At 45.0% G+C, this 24,676-nt stretch overlaps 1 protein-coding gene across 4 annotated transcripts in view; it reads right to left on the reverse strand.

Annotated features, from left to right (window-relative positions):
- cpt1a2b (carnitine palmitoyltransferase 1A2b) overlaps window positions 1–24,676 on the reverse strand; it is a 53,648-nt gene that overhangs the window by 14,206 nt on the left and 14,766 nt on the right. For all 4 annotated transcript variants that reach the window (XM_014192738.2, XM_014192737.2, XM_045714934.1 and 1 more), the window contains 6 exons: window positions 23,580–23,687; window positions 20,518–20,605; window positions 17,470–17,665; window positions 15,495–15,683; window positions 13,960–14,065; window positions 13,286–13,402 (listed from right to left, as the gene is read on the reverse strand). In XM_014192738.2, coding sequence (XP_014048213.1) covers window positions 13,286–13,402; window positions 13,960–14,065; window positions 15,495–15,683; window positions 17,470–17,665; window positions 20,518–20,605; window positions 23,580–23,687 — 804 coding nt within the window. The remainder of the gene's footprint in view (window positions 1–13,285; window positions 13,403–13,959; window positions 14,066–15,494; window positions 15,684–17,469; window positions 17,666–20,517; window positions 20,606–23,579; window positions 23,688–24,676) is intronic.

The raw sequence follows: 24,676 nt of genomic DNA on the forward strand, positions 1-24,676 counted from the left end.
ACATCATTGTCATTGGTACGGAAAAGACTGTGCTTGTACTTTTTACTGGGATAGTGTTCTGTAGAATCACAACATCGTCAACTGCCTTTGATGGCGTATCCTTACTTTTTCTATTTGAAGACAGTGCACATCACGTTACAGGACGGCTAGCAGAGTTACGCTCGCTAGTTATTAGAATGAACAGAGAGATATGTTCCTACTACCTCGGGTTACGGGGAATTATTTATTTGGTGCACCATAGCAAAACACTTTTCTGCCTCAATTTGGCCCCATGCCTCATAGTCGTGCAATACGCTCAGAATTTGAACTGATTATCATGCCACTCAGTAAATCGACCCCCCCCTGGTAACAGTCCTACACTGTTACCAGGCTCTACACGCCAGTAATTTGAGCCTGGGCACGAGGTTAGTGCGTAGTAATTCAGAGGGGTTGGGTTAAATGCGGAAGATACATTTCGGTTGAATGCATTCAGTTGCGCAACGGTCTAGGTATTCCCTTTCCCTAGTAGGCTGTAAGGGTTAAAGGGCGGGGTTAACAGAACAGATGTGAAAGTGCCACTAAAAGATTGTTTCCCAGTCTCTCCCCGTTTGACAACAAAATCTGGTCGAGATCATGGGAAGTCATGACAGAGCGAGAGAGAGCACATATTGATGGGAGGGTACTTCTCCCTTTATCTAATCTTCTTCACCATCTCAGCTCTTCAATAATAAGGCCAAAGAGGACCGAGAGAGAAAGGAAGAGAGAGAAAGACCGCAAGAGATAAATAAAGATAGGGGATAGAGAGGACGCAGAAAACTAACCCATGCGTTTGTCACTTATTGATTAGACTACTGCAATGCTCCACTCTCCAGCTACCCAGATCAAACACTAAATAAACTTCAGTTAGTGCTAAATACTGCTGCTAGATTCTTGGATTGAACCCCAAAAATGTATCATATGTGACCGATGGGCTTGATTCGGTCTTATGTAGCAAAATTTGAAATTGTGTTTTTTAAAATTGGATAAAAGTAGAGATATCATATATGTATATCATACACTACAGTTGAGGAACAATGGGAAAGTAATTCTGCACTGAAAGTTGATAAACTTGTAACCCCACTTTTGAGAAAATGGACCTTGAATGTTTTGGTACAACTACTGGAGCGCTCTTCTTTGTCTACACCCATTCAGCATTCACACCCACTTAAGCCTTAGCCCCACCCATCTCTTTAAGGATTCACATGTGAGGCCATGTGCTAAACATAGTGAGTACGGTAGTGTATTAAACAACCAAAGATTACAAGACTAAAGCCTGGTTTATACTATGTCTATCGACATGTCTGTATACAGTTTCCGCAGTGACATCATGAACTTTCTATTGTCGTCAGACATCAAACTTGTTATTATGAAAAAGTATAAATACAAAAACGTCAGGTTGCATGACATCAGCAGCCTGGTGGTCCAAAATAGCATAACTGGTGTATTTTAACACCAATAAACCCATCAGTTTAAAAATGAATTTAGCACATACTGATGGGAGAGTACTTCTCCATTTAACTAAACTCAGCAAAAAAAGAGGCATCCTCTCACTGTCAACTGCCTTTATTTTCAGCAAACTTAAAATGCGTAAAAATTTGTATGAAAATAAGATTCAACAACTGAGACAAACTGAACAAATTCCACAGACATGTGACTAACAGAAATTGAATAATGTGTCCCTGAACAAAGGGGGGGTCAAAATCAAAAGTAACAGTCAATGCAGCTGGTGGCCACACCAGATACTAAGTACTGCAGTGCATCTCCTCCTCATGGACTGCACCAGATTTGCCAGTTCTTGCTGTGAGATGTTACCCCACTCTTCCACCAAGGCACCTGCAAGTTCCCGGACATTTCTGGGGGGGATTGGCCCTAGCCCTTACCCTCCAATCCAACAGGTCCCAGACGTGCTCAATGGGATTGAGATCTGGACTCTTTGCTGGCCATGGCAGAACATTGACATTCCTGTCTTGCAGGAAATCACACACAGAACGAGCAGTATGGCTGGTGGCATTGTCATGCTGGAGGGTCATGTCAGGATGAGCCTGCAGGAAGGGTACCACATGAGGGAGGAGTATGTCTTCCCTGTAATACAGTGTTGAGATTGCCTGCAATGACAACAAGCTCAGTCCGATGATGCTGTGACATACCACCCCAGACCATGACGGACCCTCCACCTCCAAAATCGATCCCGCTCCAGAGTACAGGCCTCGGTGTAACGCTCATTCCTTCGACGATAAACGCGAATCCGACCATCACCCCTGGTGAGACAAAACCGCGACTCGTCAGTGAAGAGCACCTTTTGCCAGTCCTGTCTGGTCCAGCGGCGGTGGGTTTGTGCCCATAGGCGACGTTGTTGCCAGTGACGCTGGTAAGGACCTGCCTTACAACAGGCTTACAAGCCCTCAGTCCAGCCTATTGGGGACTTACCAGCGTCACGCCTATTGGGGACAGTCTGAGCACTGATGGAGGTAATGTGTGTTCCTGATGGAGGTAATGTAACTCGGGCAGTTGTTGCCGCCATCCTGTACCTGTCCCGCAGGTGTGATGTTCGGATGTACCGATCCTGTGCAGGTGTTGTTACACGTGGTCTGCCACTGCGAGGATGATCAGCTGTCCGTCCTGTCTCCCTGTAGCGCTGTCTTAGACATCTCACAGTACGGACATGCCTCCTTGCAGCATGCCTAAGGCACGTTCACGCAGATGAGCAGGGACCCTGGGCATCTTTATTTTTGTGTTTTTCAGAATCAGTAGAAAGGCCTCTTTAGTGTCCTAAGTTTTTATAACAGTGACCTTAATTGCCTACCGTCTGTAAGCTGTTAGTGTCTTACCGTTCCACAGGTGCATGTTCATTAATTGTTTATGGTTCATTGAATAAGCATGGGAAACAGCGTTTAAACCCTTTACAATGAAGATCTGTGAAGTAATTTGGATTTTTACGAATGACAGTATATCACAAAAGTGAGTACACCCCTCATATTTTTGCAAGGTCTAACATCCACCAGCTCCGTGATGTCGTCATGGAGGAGTGGAAGAGGACTCCAGTGGCAACCTGTGAAGCTCTGGTGAACTCCATGCCCAAGAGGGTTAAGGCAGTGCTGGAAAATGATGGTGGCCACACAAAATATTGACACTTTCGGCCCAATTTTGACATTTTCACTTAGGGGTGTACTCACTTTTGTTGCCAGCGGTTTAGACATTAATGGCTGTGTGTTGAGTTATTCTGAGGGGACAGCAAATGTACACTGTTATACAAGCTGTACACTCACTACTTTACATTGTAGCAAAGTGTCATTTCTTCAGTGTTGTCACATGAAAAAATATACTCAAATATTTACAAAAACGTGAGGGGTGTACTCACTTTTGTGATATACTGTATCTTTGAAAGACAGGGTCCTGAAAAAGGGACGTTTCTTTTTTTGCTGATTTTACATTTACATGACATATTATCCAGAGTGATTTACAGTCGTGAGTGCATACATTTCATACTTTTTTCTCCGTACTGGTCCTAATCTTCTGCCTCTATCTTAGCTCTTCAATAATAAGGCCAAAGAGGCCAGAGATAGAGAGTGAGAGATCAAGAAAGATGAGTGAATGCAGAAAAACTAATCCATGCTTTTGTCACTTCTAGATTAGACTACTTGATAAGAGAATTATCTAATAAGGGTAAATGAATCAATAATCCATCATTAATTAGTAGTTATGTAGCATGGATAATTAATAATTAATGTACTGAACGTTAGTCTCATAAAGGTCTAGTAGAGGCTGGAGAGGGAGAGAAATGTGTGTGTGTATTTAGAGATACCGGGAGGAGCCTTCAAGGTTCTCCTAATCTATGGGGAAAGGAACAGGCAGTGCTGGAACAGTGGTAGGAGGTCAAGGAAGAGATACTGTTCACCTACTGTCTGTGCGTATGTGTGTGCATAGTTAATCTACTTTTGGGTATGGATGTGTGTGCGTAAGCGGAGAGAGGATAAAATGAACATCTTTGTCATTTGGACCTCTGAACGTTCTCTGAATAAACTGAACAGACCTTTTGCAGAAAGCTGAGTCCTTGCCTAATTATGAACCCAGTGTCTTACAAACCCTGGGGATTAGTCAAGGCTTATTGATTGTTAATTTATAGCATTAGGATATAAAATTCCATTATCACTACTGCAATGCTCTACTCTGCGGCTACCTGGATAAAGCACTAAATAAACTTCAGTTAGTGCTAAATACAGCTGCTAGAATCTTGACAAGAACCCAAAAAATTTATCATATTACTCCAGTGCTAGCATCTCTGCACTGGCTTCCTGTTAAGGCTAGGGCTGATTTCAAGATTATACTGCTAACCTACAAAGCATTACATGGACTTGCTCCTACCCATCTCTCTGATTTGTTCCTGCCGTACATACCTACACGTACGCTACGGTCACAAGACGCAGGCCTCCTTATTGTCCCTAGAATTTCTAAGCAAACAGCTGGAGGCAGGGCTTTCTCCTATAGAGCTCCATTTTTTATGGAATGGTCTGCCTATCCATGTGAGAGACGCAGACTCTGTCTCGACCTTTAAGTCTTTATTGAAGACTAATCTCTTCAGTAGGTCCTATGATTGAGTGTAGTCTGGCCCAGGGGTGCAAAAGTGAACAGCAAGGCACTGGAATGACGTACCGCCCTTGCTGTCTCTGACCTGGCCAGCTCCCATCTTTCCACTGGGATTCTCTGCCTCTGACCCTATTATAGGGGCTGAGTCACTGGTTTACTAGTGCTCTCCCATGCCGTCCCTATGAGAGGTGCATCAAGTCATGGCAGGTTTTTTTTTTCTCTTGCTATACTCTACTTGAGTGGGTTTAGTCACTGATATGATCTTCGTGTCCGGTTTGCGCCACCTCGGGCTCGTGCGGTGAGGGACATCTTCGTGGGCTATACTCCTCCTTGTCTCAGAGTAGTAAGTTGGTCTGTTGCTATCCCTCTAGTGGTGATGGGGGCTGTGCTTTGTCAAAATGGATGGGGTTAAATCCTGCCTGGTTGGCCCTGTCTGGTGGTATCGTCGGACGGGGCCAGAGTGTCCCCCCCGACCCCCCCATCTCAGTCGGCAGTATCTATGCTGCAATAGTCTATGTGCCGGGGGGCAAGGGTCAGTCTGTCCTATCTGGTGTAATTCTCCAGTATTAAGTATGCGCCCTCAAATCCCCCCCCCCCCCCCCCCCTCCAAGATACGGCATCTGTATAAATAGATCGCGACAAGATGCACATATTTCATTCTAGTGGGAGAGGGCTCAACTGACATTTCTGACTAGCGAATTGAAACTTTTTGATGAAAAATAGCCTAGTTCATTTATGAAGTGGAAAAGGTAGTTGGCTGAAAATGTGGGTTGGGCTAATAACTAACTAGATGCGTCAGGTCAACTGGCACATATCTTCCCATGGAAGTTTGGTTCCCAGGGGTTGAGTCACGCAGAGAACCAGATTTGGGTTTTCTAGACAAACACTCACTTGTTAACTTTCTAAAAATGAATTTGTTTAAAGGATGGAAAAACCACCCACGATACCCTGGCCTAAACCTGTTATATGAGCAGTGTGCGTGTGTGATAATGGAAACCCCCCTGCGAGTTTGAGAAGAACCACACGTCCTTCCGCCTTGCATGCAGTAATATTTACATTATGATAGTTTTCATATTTTAATGACGGCCCGGGTTAGTTAGTGGTCCAGAGAGACTGTCATTGGCGGTAACTTATCACTGCTGTTAGAGGACATAGCTTACCTTGTAGGCTTTTTGAAGTGGCGTCTTTATTTGATTACTCATAGTTAATGCTGTCTTATTTGGCCGACCCCGGTGCAGGTTAGTTCTGAAGAATTCGTTGTCATTGAAATTTACCTGGCTAAAAAAGGTGAGCCGCATTCGTATGACTGGTTATCTTAGAGTTGAACTGGGAGTTGAATAAAGTTACCTCACTAACTCCTCAAACCTGATTCGTAGGATACCCCTCTGTTCTTTCCTTGGGTTGAAAACTGTCAGCCACTCTTGAAGAGCAATGGAACTCAAACAAAGTGGAGTAGACTTGAGCATGAAGAACAACATTCAGTAAAGCCAATGCTTCAGTCTGTAGCATCGTAGACATTACTATTGAGAGTAGTTTGCTGTGGAGTGGCATGACACACAAATACTTAAGAGTTTGATCCAACCAGCCAGGGCAGAGAAGACCAGTTTACCACGTGTGATTTCTATTTTCAGTTCAGATACAAAGGCCGCTTCCAACAACAAGAGAGAGAGGAGGAAACGGGGAGATGAAGAGGAAAGCATACTACAGGGAGAGGAGGAAGTGGTAAGAGGAAGGAATAAGAGAATGAGTGGTGCTAATAAGGGGAATTTGAGACAGGCAAGCCCTCAGACAGTTTGAAAGTTGAGGCAACATGAAGGGGAAATGAAAGAACACAGACAGAGAGACAGAGACAGAGAGAGAGAGACAGAGAGCGAGAGAGAATAGATGAAGAAAGAGTTGGTAGTGACATAAGGTCCAGGTGAGTGAGCGAGTGCGTGAGCGGAAAGAGAAAATGTCTCGTCTCAGTGGGGGGAAGCAATGCGACTCGAATAGTAGACCTTTGAGCCTTTGTGAGGTACGGAGGCACCTGTGTATGTGTGTTCTGTTATCAATGTGAAGGCTTCACTATTTTAATAAGCATAGGAATGCTGCAAGTAAGTTAGCGCATGTAATAATTAACAGGGGCAAAGTCCCCCAAAAGTCCCCTGTCATTAGGCGACCAGGCTGTGTGTGTATATTATGCACACTATCGATCAAAAGTTTGGGCACACCTACTCATTCAATTATTTTTCTTTATTTGTACTATTTTCTACATTATAGAATAATAGTGAAGATATCAAAACTATGAAATAACACATATGGAATCATGTAGTAACCAAAAAAAGTGTTAAAGAGATTCTTCAAAATAGCCACCCTTTGCCATGATGACAGCTTTGCACACACTTAGCATTTTCTCAACCAGCTTCACCTGGAATGCTTTTCCAAAAGTCTTGAAGGAGTTCCCACATATGCTGAGCACTTGTTTGCTGTTTTTCCTTCACTCTGCGGTCCAACTCATCCCAAACCATCTAAATTTGCTTGAGCTTGGGGGATTGTGGAGGCCAGGTCATCTGATGCAGCACTCCATCACTCTCCTTCTTGGTAAAATAGCTCTTACACAGCCTGGATGTGTGTTGGGTCATTGTCCTGTTGAAAAACAAATTATAGTCCCACTAAATGCAAACCAGATGTGATGGCGTATCGCTGCAGAATGCTGTGGTAGCCATGCTGGTTAAGTGTGCCTTGAATTCTAACTAAATCCCAGACAGTGTCACCAGTAAAGCATCCCCACACCGTAACACCTCCTCCTCCTCCATGCTTTATGGTGGGAAATACAGATGCGGAGACAATCCGTTCACCCACACCGCATCTCACAAAGACATGGTGGTTGGAACCAAAAATCTCAGATTTGGACTCCAGACCAAAGTACACATTTCCACCAGTCTAATGTCCATTGCTCATGTTTCTTGGCCCAAGCAAGTCTCTTCTTCTTATTGGTGTCCTTTAGTAGTGTTTTTTTGCAGCAATTCGACCATGAAGGCCTGATTCACGCAGTCTCTGAACAGTTGATGTTGAGATGTGTCTGTTACTGGAACTCTGTGAAGCATTTATTTGGGCTGCAATTTCTGAGTCTGGTAACTCTATTGAACTTATCCTCTGCAGCAGAGGTAACTCTTGGTCTTCCATTCCTGTGACGATCCTCATGAGAGCCAGATTCATCACAGCGCTTGATGTTTTTTGCGACTGCACTTGAAGAAACTTTCAAAGTTCCTGAAATGTTCTGTATTGACTGACCTTCATGTCTTAAGGAAATGATGGACTGTCATCTCACTTTGCTTATTTGAGCTGTTCTTGCCATAATATGGACATGGTCTTTTACCAAATAGGGCTATCTTCTGAACACCACCACTACCTTGTCACAACACAACTGATTGACTCAAATGCATTAAGAAGGAAAGAAATTCCACAAATGAACTTTAAGAAGGCACACCTGTTAATTGAAATGCATTCCAATGCATTCCACCTCATGAAGCTGGTTGAGAGAATGCCAAGAGTGTTCAAAGCTGTCATTAAGGCAAAGGCAAATGTTATTTCATAGTTTTGATGTCTTCACTATTATTCTACAATGTAAAAACAAGTACAAATAAAGGAAAACCCTTGAATGAGTAGGTGTTCTAAAACTTTTGACCAGTAGTGTATGCAAAATGCGGAGCTCTGTAACTGTCAACCAGTCAGTCAACCAGCCTGCCAGTCAGTCATAGCAGCACAATGAGGTAATTTCCAGGAGTGGAACTCCCCAGCGTTCCCACAGAGAGACAGTTAGCACAGTAGAGGCCAGGGGAGGAGAGCACTGCACTGCTGAGGTAGAAGTAGGGATAGAAGGTGGAGATATACAGTGCCTTCGAAAAGTATTCAGACCCCTTGACTTTTTCCACATTTTGTTACGTTACAGCCTTATTCTAAGGCTTTTTATAGAAATCTACACACAATACCCCATAATGAGAAAGCAAAAACAGAGTATCATAGCAAAGGGTCTGAATACATACGTAAATAATAAAAAAAAATATATATATAATTTACTTATGTATTCAGACCCTTTGCTATGAGACTCAAAATTGAGTTCAGGTGCATCCTGTTTCCAATTCAATTGAATTCACCTGTGGTAAATTCAATTGATTGGACATAATTTGGAAAAGAACACACCTGTCTATATAAGGTCCCACAGCTGACAGTGCATGTCAGAGCAAAAACCAAGCCGTGAAGTCGAAGGAATTGTCCATAGAGCTCCGAGACAGCATTGTGTCGAGTCACAGATCTGGGGAAGGGTACAAAACAAATGTCTGAAGCCATGAAGATCCCTAAGAACACAGTTGCCTCCATCATCCCTAAATGGAAGAAGTTTGGAAACACCAAGATTCTTCCTAGAGTTGGCCGTCCGGCCAAACTGAGCAATCGGGGGAGAAGGCCCTTGGTCAGGGAAGTGTCCAAGAACCCAATTGTCACTCTGACAGAGCTCCAGAGTTCATCTGTAGAGATGGGGGAACCTCAGAAGGACAACCATCTCTGCAGCACTCAACCAATCAGGCCTTTATGGTAGAGTGGCCAGACAGAAGCCACTACTCAGTAAAAAGCACATGACAGTCAGCTTGGAGTTTGCCAAAAGGCACCTAAAGACTCTCAGACCATGAGAAACAAGATTCTCTGGTCTGATAAAACCAAGATTGAATTCTTTGGCCTGAATTCCACGAGTCACGTCTGGAGGAAACCTGGCACCATCCCTACGGTGAAGCATGGTGGTAGCAACATCATGCTGTGGGAAAGTTTTTCAGCGGCAGGGACTGGGAGACTAGTCAGGATCAAGACAAAGATGAACGGAGCAAAATACAGAGAGATCCTTGATGAAAATCTGCTCCAGAGCACTCAGGACCTCAGACTGGGCGAAGGTTCACCTTTCAACAGGACAACGACCCTAAGCACACAGCCAAGACAACGCAGGAGTGGCTTCGGGACAAGCCTCTGAATGTCCTTGAGTGGACCAGCTAGAGCCCGGACTTGAACCCGATCTAACATCTCTGGAGAGACCTGAAAATAGCTGTGCAGCAATGCTCCCCATCCAACCTGACAAGGCTTGAGAGGATCTGCAGAGAGGAATGGGAGAAACTCCCCAAATATAGGTGTGCCAAGCTTGTAGTGTCATACCCAAGAAGACTCAAGGCTGTAATCGCTGCCAAAGGTGCTTCAAGAAAGTACTTAGTAAAGGGTCTGAATACTTATGTAAATGTGATATTTCAGTTATTTATATTTAATACATTTACAAACATTTCTCAACTTGCTTTTGCTTTGTTATTATGGGGTATTGTGTGCAGATTAATGTGGAAAATAACAATTTAATACATTTTATAAGAAGGCTGTAACGTAACAAAATGTGAAAAAAGTCAAGGGGTCTGAATACTTTCCGAATGCACTGTAGGTGGTAGAGATAGAGTGGAGGGAATTTCCCCCGATTGTCTGACTGTTGTGGCTCGGTAGAAACAGAGAAGGAAACGGAAAACTCCAACCGCAACAAACAAACAGAGAGAGAGAAAGCGCGAGAGAGATGCCACTTCTCTCAGATGAAAGAAAAGAAACTGATGAAAGACAAAAAGAGAAGACCTTTCATCTAGAGCTGTGGTGGTCATGACATTTTGTCAGCCGGTTATTGTCATGCAATCATCACCTCAGAAAGCACTGCCCATTTTGTTGTGTTAGGCTTTGAAACAACATCCACAACGACCATGTTTTCCACTCAGTTTCAAACCTGTTTATGAACGTCTTTCTTCAAATTGATCAATCACAGTGAGGTGACTTTTAAAAGCACTTACTGTTTTCATGATGTGTTCGATGCGATTTTGGATTGCATTTGAATTGATGTCAGAGTGGTTAAAGGGAAAAGAACCCTGAGTGCCAGGCCATTAGCAACCTGATAATCATTAGCGAGTTGGGTACTACCAACGCATGTCCAGAGTGCATAAAAGGAGATTACCGTGACTCAACGGCCACATAGAATTTCACTGCGGTCATGACTCATGATTGCCGGTGTGGCGGTAATACAGTCACCGCAACAGACCTACTTTCACCCAACCGTGGCTCACGGAGGTCATGCTAACATTGTGCACCATACTTTGACTAAAATATTAAAAACTTAAGCCACTGAATTTGTTCCTCAACATGTATTCATTGTGGCTCAGGACTGTCAATGGACATTAGGTCGTGGAATGAAAGAGAGAGAGGAACTGATCCGAGCCTTAAAGAAAGAGGAGAGAGGGACAATGTTTTACAGGGTGTTTCAAGTGACACTAAACACGGACACACTCCCCTCCCAAATGATGTCTGAGGCAAGGTTTCCATTAGCCGGCAAATCACCTGGAGAAAAAAAATCCCATTGCAAAATTATGCTTTTTATTCATTAATCGAAAAAGCAGTCAATGGAAATACTTTTGACAGGTAAAAGGTAGTGGTCTATAGATTCATTTGCCTTATTTTGTGGAATTAAAATTGGCCTGCGTATTTTCGTTAGTCAGCATAGAGCCTATTTTGAGCGGGATTTCTCCTGCACGATTAAAAAGAGCTACTGGTAATTGAATCACGCCTCCCATTCACCATTCAAGTGCTTCACCCACCACTTTACAATGTGAGCTGGAGGCAGTAGGCATTTTGAAAACATACTTAATAAACCTGAATTTTTATTTCATATTATGAGGCATCGTTTACCTTGCTTCAAATTAGCATACAGTGAGGGGAAAAAAGTATTTGATCCCCTGTTGATTTTGTACATATGCCTGCTGACAAAGAAATTATCAGTCTATAATTTTAATGGTAGGTTTATTTGAACAGTGAGAGACAGAATAACAACAAAAAAATCCAGAAAACCGCATGTCAAAAATGTTATAAATTGATTTGCATTTTAATGAGGGAAATAAGTATTTGACCCCCTCTCAATCAGAAAGATTTCTGGCTCCCAGGTGTCTTTTATACAGTTAACGAACTGAGATTAGGAGCACACTCATAAAGGGAGTGCTCCTAATCTCAGCTTGTTAACTGTATAAAAGACACCTGTCCACAGAAGCAATCAATCAATCAGATTCCAAACTCTCCACCATGGCCAAGACCAAAGAGCTCTCCAAGGATGTCAGGGACAAGATTGTAGACCTACACAAGGCTGGAATGGGCTACAAGACCATCGCCAAGCAGCTTGGTGAGAAGGTGACAACAGTTGATGTGATTATTCGCAAATGGAAGAAACACAAAAGAACTGTCAATCTCCCTCGGCCTGGGGCTCCAGTCAAGATCTCACCTCGTGGAGTTGCAATGATCATGAGAACGGTGAGGAATCAGCCCAGAACTACACAGGAGGATCTTGTCAATGATCTCAAGGCAGCTGGGACCATAGTCACCAAGAAAACAATTGATAACACACTGCGCCGTGAAGGACTGAAATCCTGCAAGGTCCCCCTGCTCAAGAAAGCACATATACATGCCCGTCTGAAGTTTGCCAATGAACATCTGAATGATTCAGAGGACAACTGAGTGAAAGTGGTGTGGTCAGATGAGACCAAAATGGAGCTCTTTGGCATCAACTCAACTCGCTGTGTTTAGAGGAGGAGGAATGCTGCCTATGACCCCAAGAACACCATCCCCACCGTCAAACATGGAGGTGGAAACATTATGCTTTAGGGGGGTTTTTCTGCTAAGGGGACAGGACAACTTCACCGCATCAAAGGGACGATGGACGGGGCCATGTACCGTCAAATCATGGGTGAGATCCTCCTTCCCTCAGCCAGGGCATTGAAAATGGGTCGTGGATGGGTATTCCAGCATGACAATGACCCAAAACACACGGCCAAGGCAACAAAGGAGTGGCTCAAGAAGAAGCACATTAAGGTCCTGGAGTGGTCTAGCCAGTCTCCAGACCTTAATCCCATAGAAAATCTGTGGAGGGAGCTGAAGGTTCGAGTTGCCGAACGTCAGCCTCGAAACCTTAATGACTTGGAGAAGGTGGGCTGTTTAGAATGTTGTTTCCCCAGGTGGGCTCTTTAGAATGTTGTTTCCCCAGGTGGGCTCTTTAGAATGTTGTTTCCCCAGGTGGGCTCTTTAGAATGTTGTTTCCCCAGGTGGGCTCTTTAGAATGTTGTTTCCCCAGGTGGGCTCTTTAGAATGTTGTTTCCCCAGGTGGGCTGTTTAGAATGTTGTTTCCCCAGGTGGGCTCTTTAGAATGTTGTTTCCCCAGGTGGGCTCTTTAGAATGTTGTTTCCCCAGGTGGGCTGTTTAGAATGTTGTTTCCCCAGGTGGGCTCTTTAGAATGTTGTTTCCCCAGGTGGGCTGTTTAGAATGTTGTTTCCCCAGGTGGGCTCTTTAGAATGTTGTTTCCCGCAAATTGCATATTGCCAAATGTTTGAAAATTACGTTTTATTGGCTGTTTCATTAACGAGTTACATGTTCTGTTATGATGAATTACCATAATGTAAATGTGATTTCTGTTATTCTGATCACCGTGGGTTGATGCCCTAATGGGTTTCGCACCCAATGTACATGTGTCCGGTAAATTTCTCAAATGGCCGGTAAATTTGAATCTTCCCCGTCATGTTGTCCGGCACCACAATGTCCCTAACGGAAACCCTGGTCTGAGGGTGTGTTAGGGAACGATGCACACACCCAGCACTCTCACCTCCACAGGGATGTCCCACGTGAGTCTCTGAGGGGGCGGTAAGGAGCGCTCCACCTCTCCCTTACAGTGGCCGTCCTCTGTGTAACCCAGTTGGAAGGCATCTGTGGCCAGGGTGAACTGAGGACAGACAGAGAGCAGCTGTTAAATACACACACATAGACATGCAGACACACAAACATTCAAACACTCAAAGTTCAGCGGCTTCACCATTCACAAAGAGTATAAAAACACAGAAACTTGACCTGCCAAAAACTAATAACAAACATGTTTATCCTCTATCTGATCCTCTATCTGATCTATCTGAGCATATCCTGAGAATATCCAGTTTGGATAATAACTGCAAGATCCTGATCTGGGCTATGCTCTATTTAACCACAGGTTCCTTTTAGCCACATACTGGCCATATGTAGTCTACCTCACACACACAAAAATCTGCAAGATCGGATTGTTCTAAATAAAACCAAGTGCTTGATCTCCATTGATGACAGGCCATTTGGGCTGTCAAAGGGAATCCCCCCGCCAATCTTTTTAACCTCAATAGCTCCAGCACCATACTAGTGTCTACACAATGTGAAAACGGCACATTTCTATGTTAGGTAGCTAAAAAGAGAAGAAAAAGGTCCTAATAAAATGCTATTTGATTATGCCTGTTTGACAGATAAACACACACACACCTCCCACAGGTGTGCCACTGTCGGGGCGTCGGCCCAAGAGTGCTCTGCATTCAGCCCATTCTTCCCATTCTTGTACACCACCACAGAGAAGGACTTATCGAACCACCTGAGACCGAGAGAGAGAGAGGAGATGGGGGGGGGGCAGGAGAGAGGAGATGGGGGGGGCAGGAGAGAGGAGATGGGGGGGCAGGAGAGAGGAGATGGGGGGGGCAGGAGAGAGGAGATGGGGGGGGCAGGAGAGAGGAGATAGGGGGGGCAGGAGAGAGGAGATGAGGGGGGGCAGGAGAGAGGAGATGGGGGGCAGGAGAGAGGAGATGAGGGGGGGCAGGAGAGAGGAGATGGGGGGGGCAGGAGAGAGGAGATGGGGGGGGGCAGGAGAGAGGAGATGTGGGGGGGCAGGAGAGAGGAGATGGGGGGGGGCAGGAGAGAGGAGATGTGGGGGGGCAGGAGAGAGGAGATGGGGGGGGGCAGGAGAGAGAGAGACACACAGAGAGAGAGAGATATATATATAGATAGATCAATTAGCTCAGTGCTTTCAGTTTTGAGAGTTGACCACACACTATCAAAGCAGAATATACACATCCCTTGACCACCCACCACTGTCCTGTTCCAGCCAAAACATCAGACTAATATTTACTCATCATTCATCAATCTCATTGAGAGTTCAATACTGTATTGTATGAGAGTGCCACACAGACAGGAATCCACTGAAACTTAGACACAGATGTGAAGCACTTGATTTTGGAGGAGGGAGAGAAGAGTGTGTACAAGAGGAACTTCGGCCTAGTGTCGACGATTCTGAACAACCAGAACCATGTCCATGGGTGGGAGATATCCGTCAATTACTTCACTAAAGCAACTGGTGCTCTTGGACTTGTAAAACATTTGCTGCTAATTCAAGCAGGTTGTCACATACCATGTTTGTGTGTGTGTGTGTGTGTGTGTGTGTGTGTGTGTGTGTGTGTGTGTGTGTGTGTGTGTGTGTGTGTGTGTGTGTGTGTGTGTGTGTGTGTGTTCGTGTGTGTGTAGCCCTACAGTACAGCACGTGTGAAAGGAAGAGGGGATCAAATGGACCAGATGAAGACCATCTGTTAACAAAGACATCCTGCTCTCTTCATTACGCACAATTCGACTCAATCTAGATAACCGGTAAACTATGATAGAGGTGGCACCCTATTCCCTATACGGTGCACTACTTTGGATCAGAGCCCTATGGGCCCACGCCTTGGTCTAAAGGTAGTGCACTACAGTATATAAGGAAAGGGGTGCCATTTGGTACATGCCTAGTACCAGACCCACTTTTAGAAGAGTGTGATGGATTGAATGTTCTTTCGTTGCGTGGCAACTGGGGAAAGGCAGAGTTGGACACTATAAAACTGGTCCTAATTCACTCCATAGCCCTTCCAGTTGGCTCCATCCTGTCAATGTTGACAGATCTGTAAGGTGTTAGCAATAAGGTGGAAGCTCCGCCACGGTTCTACATTTCTACTAAATAGAAGCTCATCTTAATACGTCTGCACCACACAGTCACACACCTGTCATAACATTTCCCGTGGAGGAGGGACTTGGCGTAGCGGTCCAGGTTTCCAACTGGGTCTTCTCCCATCATTCCTTGCTCCTCGTCGTCCAGGGTGACAAAGAAGGCGGCCCTCTCGATGCAGTCCAGCGAGCGCTTGTTCACCCCTGAGCTGAAGTACTGCTTTCTTACGGCACACCACGGCACCCTGGGACAAAACGTATCCAAATCACGCCAAACTTCACTTCAAAAAGGTAGACTCAACACGATGTACATCATCAACACTGAGTCTACTGTACTGCTTACTTACAGAAAGACATCAATATCAACAGCAACCAAAACTGACGAGAATCCTCCTTTGTTACTGGACATAGGGGAACCTGTTTCCCTTCTGCAACCCACTCCCTGCAGAACAGTGTGCATGGTGGTAATGAACACAATAAAATAGTTGACAGTGGTGTGAAAGTGATCCCCACGGGACATGCCTGGACAAAACACCCCATGATCAGACTAATTCAACCGTGCGGTTGTAACTGTTCCTTGCTCAAAAGGCGGAACACGATTAGCAGTCATGACGAGCTGAAGATGACTAAAAGATTCAATGGCGGGAGGAAGGGTGTGCCGCTACCTTACCACACCCACACTCCCAGGAAAGCATGCGAGTTTTTAACTCCGTGTGTAAAGTTGTACAGAAACAGACGGGAGCACCACGGTGTACCAACAATTGTGACGTGAGCGTGAGTTGTTTTACGCGTCTGCATGGGTGTCGTGTTTTAAGTGCGCGCGAGAGAGCGCGCGAGGGACGGAATCCTTCTCATGATTATTATTCCAACTTACCACAATCAAAACCCAGAAAAGCTCTGTTGGTATACATAGACCATAACTGCACAGACCAGTAACTACATTCAGTATAATTGACCTTAATCCTAGGACAATGCTTGTGTTTGTGTAATGAGAGCAGTAGTGGCCCGGTTTAGCAGGTTTTAACTGATAGTGCTTTACCTTATCATAACACACACCCAGACAGCAAATGGTACATATCGTTTTATGCATTCTCCTTATATATGAACTCGTCTTTTTTCCCCTTTTTTCTTTCGTCCCCCAGCATCTACTCTATAATCTTCTATGTATTATATTCCTCTAAGCGCTGTTCCTCCTCTCCTCTTTCACTTCATCTCACCTTTAGCCTCACTCCTTCCCCTCTCCCTCAGTTTAGTTCCCTTCCCTCCATGCATTCTCAACCAACACACTCTCCGTTTCGCTTTTCCATCCCCCTTCTCGTTTGCTTGCTCTTCCTTGAAAACATTTTTTTAGACCCTTCTCGTCTTCTTCGTGACTTCTCCATCTCTCGGCTGACTCCGCTCTGCACTCTTCCTTTCCGCCATTTTGTGATCAGACCACTTAAGACTCTTGTGGCCATTGAGGTGACCGACGGAAGTTCTACTTGTCTGTGGTATCCTGCAGACCTGGGTTCAAATACTATCAGAAACCATTTCAAATACTTGAGTTGCGCTTGATTGAGCGTGCTTGGCTCAATGGACCAATACAATAGACCGGAAAACAAAAACCCTGCCCACTTGACACTCCATGCTGGCTAGAGTGAACGGTCAAAGTATTTGAAAGATTTCAAATCATATTTGAACCCATGTCTGTTATCCTGCATTGCTATCCTTGTCTGATGTCTCAAGCCAAAGTCTGCACATCTACAGCCGTCTCAGGCATAATGAACATGAAGCTCCGTAGGGCCATCTAGTAGCCATACATCAGATCATGCAAAACACTACACTGTCATATTTAGGGGGATATCCGGGTGGTGGAAAACGCAGAGAACAGATGCTCACGTACACACACACACACACACACACACACACACACACACACACACACACACACACACACACACACACACACACACACACACACACACACACACACACACACACACACACACACACACACACACACACCCCTCTTCCCCCCACCACTATAGACACCTGTCTCCAGCAGTCAGTGCTCCCAGCCTGTCCTCTCCAGGTCCGGGGGGTGAAGGGTCATCTAGGATCCTCTGGATCTGGTACTCTATCTCTCTAGGCGAGAGGAGACGCCCCGCCTTGTACACCCACAGCCTGAAGTAGCGCCCCCGGTGGTAGACAGCCACAAATTCACTGTCCTGCCAGTGCTGCAGCACATCTGGAGAGGAGACACATGTCGAGAGAGAGAGATGCAGAACACTACGCATTTTTATTTGATTTGATTTGACCTTTATTTAACCAGGTAGGCTAGTTGAGAACAAGTTCTCATTTACAACTGCGAGCTGGCCAAGATAAAGCAAAGCAGTGCGACACAAACAACACAGAGTTACACATGGAATAAACAAGAGTACAGTCAATAACACAATAGAAAAAAAGAAAGTCTATATGCAGTGTGTGCAAATGGCGTGAGGAGGTAAGGCAATAAATAGGCCCTAGTAGCGGAGTAATTGCAATTTAGCAGATTAACACTGGAGTGATAGACGAGCAGATGATGATGTGCATGTAGAAATACTGGTGTGCAAAAGAGCAGAAAAGTAAATCAAAACAATATGGGGATGAGGTAGGTAGATTGGGTGGGCTATTTACAGATGGACTATGTACAGCTGCAGCGATCGGTTAGCTGCTCAGATAGCTGATGTTTAAAGTTAGTGAGGGAAATATGTCTCCAGCTTCAGCGATTTTTGCAATTCGTTCCAGTCACTGGCAGCAGAGAACTGGAAGGAAAGGCAGCCAAAGCAGGTGTTGGCTTTGGGGATGACCAGTGAGATATACCTGCCGGAGCACGTGCTACGGGTGGGTGTTGTTATTGTGACCAGTGAGCTGAGATAAGGCGGAGCTTTACCTAGCATAGACATCTAGATGACCTGGAGCCAGTGGTCCGGCGACGAATATGTAGCGAGGGCCAGCCGACTAGAGCATACAGGTCGCAGTGGTGGGTGGTATAAGGGGCTTTGGTGACAAAACGGATGGCATTGTGATAGACTGCATCCAGTTTGCTGAGTAGAGTATTGGAAGCTATTTTGTAGATGACGTCGCCGAAGTCGAGGATCGGTAGGATAGTCAGTTTTACTAGGGTAAGTCGGTAGGATAGTCAGTTTTACTAGGGTAAGTTTGGCGGCGTGAATGAAGGAGGCTTTGTTGCAAAATAGAAAGCCGATTCTAGATTCGATTTTGGATTGGAGATGTTTGATATGAGTCTAGAAGGAGAGTTTACAGTCTAGCCAGACACCTAGGTATTTGTAGTTGTCCACATATTCTAGGTCAGAACCGTCCAGAGTAGTGATGCTAGTCGGGCGGGCAGTTGTGGGCAGTGATCGGTTGAAGAGCATGCAATTAGTTGTACTAGCATTTAAGAGCAGTTGGAAGCCACGGAAGGAGAGCTGTATGGCATTGAAGCTCGTCTAGAGGTTAGTTAACACAGTGTCCAAAGAAGGGCCAGAAGTATACAGAATGGTGTCGTCTGCGTAGAGGTGGATCAGAGAATCACCAGCAGCAAGAGCAACATCATTGATATATACAGAGAAAAGAGTCCGCCCGAGAATTGAAGCCTGTGGTACCCCATAGACTGCCAGAGGTCCAGACAACAGACCCTCCAATTTGACACACTGAACTCTGTCTGTGAAGTAGTTGGTGAACCAGGCGAGGCAGTCATTTGAGAAACCAAGGCTATTGAGCCTGCCAATAAGAATACGGTGATTGACAGAGTCGAAAGCCTTGACCAGGTCGATGAAGACGGCTGCACAGTACTGTCTTTTATCGATGGCGGTTATGATATCGTTTAGTACCTTGAGCGTGGCTGAGGTGCACCACCGTGACCAGCTCGGAAACCGGATTGCACAGCGGAGAAGGTACGGTGGGATTCAAAATGGTCAGTGATCTGTTTGTTAACTTGAATTTCGAAGACTTTAGAAAGGCAGGGCAGGATGGATATTGGTCTATAACAGTTTGGGTCTAGAGTGTCACCCTCTTTGAAAAGGGGGATTACCGCAGCAGCTTTCCAATCTTTAGGGATCTCAGACAATACGAAAGAGAGGTTGAACAGGCTGGTAATAGGGTTTCCAACAATGGCGGCGGATAATTTTATAAAGAGAGGGTCCAGATTGTCTAGCCCAGCTGATTTGTACGGGTCCAGGTTTTGCAGCTCTTTCGGAACATCTGCTATCTGGATTTGGGTGAAGGAGAAGCTGGGGAGGCTCGGGCAAGTAGCTGCGGGGCGTGCAGAGCTGTTGGCCGGGGTAGGGGTAGCCAGGAGGAAAGCATGGCCAGCCGTAGAAAAATGCTTATTGAAATTTTCGATTATCGTGGATTTATTGGTGGTGACAGTGTTTCCTAGCCTCAGTGCAGTGGGCAGCTGGGAGGAGGTGCTCTTGTTCTCCATGGACTTTACAGTGTCCCAAATCTTTTGGGAGTTAGAGCTGCAGGATGCAAATTTCTGTTTGAAAAAGCTAGCCTTTGCTTTCCTGACTGACTGCGTGTATTGGTTCCTGACTTCCCTGAACAGTTGCATATCGCGGGGAGTATTCGATGCTATTGCAGTCTGCCACAAGATGTTTTTGTGCTGGTCAAAGGCAGTCAAGTCTGGGGTGAACCAAGGGGTATATCTGTTCTTAGTTCTACATTTTTTGAAAGGGGCATGCTTATTTAAGATGGTGAGGAAATTACTTTTAAAGAATGACCAGGCAACCTCGACTGACGGGATGAGGTTAAATCCTTCCAGGATACCCGAGCCAGGTCGATTAGAAAGGCCTGCTCGCAGAAGTGTTTTAGGGAGCGTTTGACAGTGATGAGGGGTGGTCGTTTGACCGCAGACCCATAGCGGATGCAGGCAAAGAGGCAGTGATCTCTGTGATCCTGATTGAAAACAGCAGAGGTGTATTTGGAGGGCAAGTTGGTCATACTGTTGCCTGCCTAATTTCCTTTATGGTCAACGCTAACAAATAAAGATTCCAAAACTGACTTTCTTTTGTGTGTGTGTGTGTGTGTGTGTGTGTGTGTGTGTGTGTGTATTACCAGTCCCCTCTCCTGGAGTGCGAGTAGTGTTGAACATCCTCTCACACTGAGCTGCACACAGAGGGATGACTGTACCTGGAACACGACTCTGAGAGAGTGAGTGAGAGGGAGAAAAGAGAAAAAAAAACTGTTCTGTAGTTACAGTATCTTCGCATTGCTTAACCTCAAATGCCATTCATTTCATCCATGACAATATGAATTTAAGAATGAGAGAGAAAGAGAGAGGAAGTGGAATACTCTTGACGACAGTCAGATGCATAGTTCCTTAAAAGAAAAAGACCACATCAGCGGAAAAATTATAGAACTCGATTAAAGGTCCTTCAAATGACACTTTCACACAGCTGCTTCGATATACCAAAACAGCCCATGCTGAACTCCAGTATCCATAAAGTAGGAATTGAGAAAAGGAGGACAATGAGGAACTAAAAGAAAAGGGTGTTTAACAAAGTTGGCTGGCTATTATTCATTCATTTATTTGACATTTTAAAGGATTACCTATCGAGATTTATTATAATAATAATAATCATCATCTATTATTAGTGTATATATTTGTTGTTATTATTATCTGACTCGTAACTCAGTGCTCCAGTTTGGTAAGATACTGCAGCATTCCTGTCACCGATGTCAACAACACCAAAGATTATGGATATACTAACAAGATGCACGTCTCTCCATCCTAACAACGGGAGTCGTTTTCCACAAAGCTGCACACTGGGCTTTCTAGCTCCCACCTGTCCTTTCTTTTGATTGGTGGATACATCTCATTATTGCTAATCCTTTTTTGAATATTCAATGAGGGTTGTTGACGTCAACCGCATGTATTCAATGGAGAGAGATGTTATGCTACTAGCCTAATACCATGAATATGCATAGCCATCGAGACAAGTCCGATATAAAGTGGGTTTTTTCTCAAAGTTGCCGGGATGTCACGTGTCCTACTTATATCAGTACTTAAGCGTCACGAAACTTCTATTAGATTTAATAAACCTCACGTAGCAAATACGCCATACATTTGTTCGTTGACCAAATTTGACACTCTCTCATTGATCCCCATACAGAAATCCCTTGCTTGGTGGGTGAAACAATGAAAAAACACGCCACCTGCTGGAGGGAGACAGATTTTGCGCCGAGTTGGGTCTCTCTCCTCTCTGACAACACCCACTCGCATCTACAAACTGACACAGTGCTGTAAAACGACAGTTAGACAGAATCAGGTTTGACCAGCCACATAATGACTTCAGTTCTATTCATATAAACTATGTCTGCAGCAACAGCAGTCCAATACAGACAGTTTGGGGACCCTCACTACTATTCCAATCGGTTCCTTGGATCGTTAACTTGATACATTTTCACTGAATAATAACGTGCATAACCAGGTCAGCTCAGTACAGCTCGGCTTAGTAGTTAGAAAAGGGTATAGCTCTTCACTGGTGGTGGTGTAGTACAGTGTACAGCGGGTATAGAAAGTCACCACCCTCTTTCAAAATGTTCACCTTTTGTTGCCTTACAGCCTGAAATGAAAACACATAAAATCAGACTTTTTCCGGCTGTGAATTATACTTTTTTTTTTACTCTGAAAATGTATTAAAAGTAAAACAGTAAAATATCCTATTTGGATAAGTGAACACGCTCCTCTGAGTGAATACTTGGTGGAACCACCTTTTGCTTGAATTACAGCCCCGAGTCTCGTTGAATACGTCTCTACTAACTTTGCACACCTGGACTGTGCAATATTTGCACATTCTTCCTTGCAGAATTGTTCAAGCTCAGTCAAATTGCATGGTGACCGCACATTGACTGCAAGTCATTCCACAGATTCAATGGGATTTAAGTCAGGGCTCTGACTAGGCCACTCAAGGACATTTACCTTCTTGTCTTTCAGCCACTGTACGGTTGCTTTGGTGATGTGCTTTGTGTCATTATCATGTTGAAACTTGAACCATCTTCCCATTTTCAACTTCCTGGCAGAGGGCCGCAGGTTCTCCTGCACTGGCCATTTTCCCTTCTATCCTGACTGGTGCTCCTGTCCCCGCTGAAGAGAAACACCCCCACAACAGGATGCTGCCACTGCCGTGCTTTACCGTAGGCGTGGTGTTCTTTACCGTAGGCGTGGTGTTCTTTACCGTAGGCGTGGTGTTCTTTGGGTGGAAATATGTATTGGGTTTTCACCAGACATATCGTTTTGCGTTCAGGCCAAAAAGTTCAATTTTGGTCTCATCTGACCAAAGCACCTTTTGCCACTTGGCCTCGGAATCTACAATGCTCTTTTTGGCAAAGCTCAAATGAGACTTGATGTGGCTTTTTTTAGAGGGGTGTTTTTTTTCTTGCCACCCTCCCATAGAGGCCAGATTTGTGGAGCGCTTGTGATATTTTGGTCACATGCACACATAGGTCACATGCACAGTCTTTGCCATAAAGGCCTGAAGCTCCTAAAAAGTCGCCATTGGCTTCTTGGTAGCCTCTCCGATCAGTCTCCTCCTTGCTCGGTCATCCAGTTTGGAGGGACGGCCTGATCTATGCAGGGTCTGGGTTGTGCCATACGCCTTCCACTTCTTAATAATGGTGTGAACTGAGCTCCGAGGGATAGACAAAGCCTTTGAAATCTTTTTATATCCATCCCCTGACTTTCCACAACTTTATCTCGTAGATCTTTTGAAAGTACCTTTTCCGCCCAGTTGCACTACTAAGCAGTGGATTCCTCTATGAACAACTGGTTTTATTCTGAACTAATCAAAGTCACTACAATTACAGATGTAGGCCAATTAGCTTGATATGTGATCTGGAAGTTGGTTGGTTGAACCTCAGAAAGTTTGCAATTCTAAGGGGGGGGGGGTTCACTTATCCAAATAGAGTATTTTACTGTTTTACTTTTAATTAATTTTCAGATTTTGTATCTATTTTTTCCCCACTTGGATATTGTGGGTTAAATAAAGCCATAAAAAGTCACATTTTATGCGTTTTCATTTCAGGCTGTAAGGCAACAAAAGGTGAACCTTTTGAAAGGGGGTGGTGACTTTCTATACCCGCTGTATATGTGTACTAGTACTGGTAGCAGGACTCACGGGCGTTAGCTGCTCACTATTAACCTTGCGCCGGTAGAGCAGCAGAGCAGTGATGGTGTTGCCGGCCCTCGCTGCCTGGATGGGCGTGGGAGTCACATACAGAAAGTCCTAGTGGAGAAGAGGGGAGGGGTCAGAGATGAAGGTGTGAGAGAGACACAAATAAAATAGAAAAGGGAGTTTGAGACAGAGACAGACCGGGACAGACAAGAGTCAGCGGGAGGGAGAGTCAGCGGGAGGGAGAGTCAGCGGGAGGGAGAGTCAGCGGGAGGGAGAGTCAGCGGGAGGGAGAGTCAGCGGGAGGGAGACAGACACAGAAAGAGACAGACAGACAAAGGTAAGGACATGTGGCACTACAGCAGGTTTCTGGGAGCAATATTTCCAGCATTTCTGGAAGTCGAGGAATTCCTGCCCCAGCCCTGTCTCTGGAATGTCACAATAAGCAAATAGAGAGGGGCAAGATGAGGGAGAGGGCGCTCTAGGGTTTTGGACGGTTGGAGAACTGAAGGTCTGAGAACTGAAGGCATGAAGGAGGGAAGGAGGGGGGTATATGTTGCAGGAGAGAGAGAGGAAGAGTATCACATAGACAGTATAACAGTGCATTTAAAGTGTACACAGAGTATCCCAAACATTAGGAACACCTTAATATTGAGTTGCGCACTCTCAACCCCCCCCCCTTTTGCCTTCAGAACAGCCTCAACTTCCAAAAGGGATGCTGGCCCATGTTGACTCCAATGCTTCCCACAGTTGTGTCAAGTTGGATGGATGTCCTTTGGGTGGTGGACAATACTTGATACACACGGGACACTGCTTTGTGTGAAAAACCCAGCAGTGTTGGCACCTACTACCTACCATACCTCGTTCAAAGGCACTTTCCATTTTTTGTCTTGCCCATTCACCCTTTGAATGGCACACATATACATCTCACCTGTCTCAAAGCTTAAAAAAAAATATATATATATACACCCCTTTTTTCTTCCCAATTTTGTGATATACAATTGGTAGCTACAGTCTAGTCCCATCGCTGCAACTCCCGTACTGACTCGAGAGAGGTGAAGGTCGAGAGCCATGCGTCCTCCGAAACACGATCCTGCCAAGCC

The sequence above is a fragment of the Salmo salar genome, chromosome ssa03 (genome assembly GCF_905237065.1).
Source record: "Salmo salar chromosome ssa03, Ssal_v3.1, whole genome shotgun sequence".
In the NCBI taxonomy this organism is placed as follows: domain Eukaryota; kingdom Metazoa; phylum Chordata; class Actinopteri; order Salmoniformes; family Salmonidae; genus Salmo; species Salmo salar.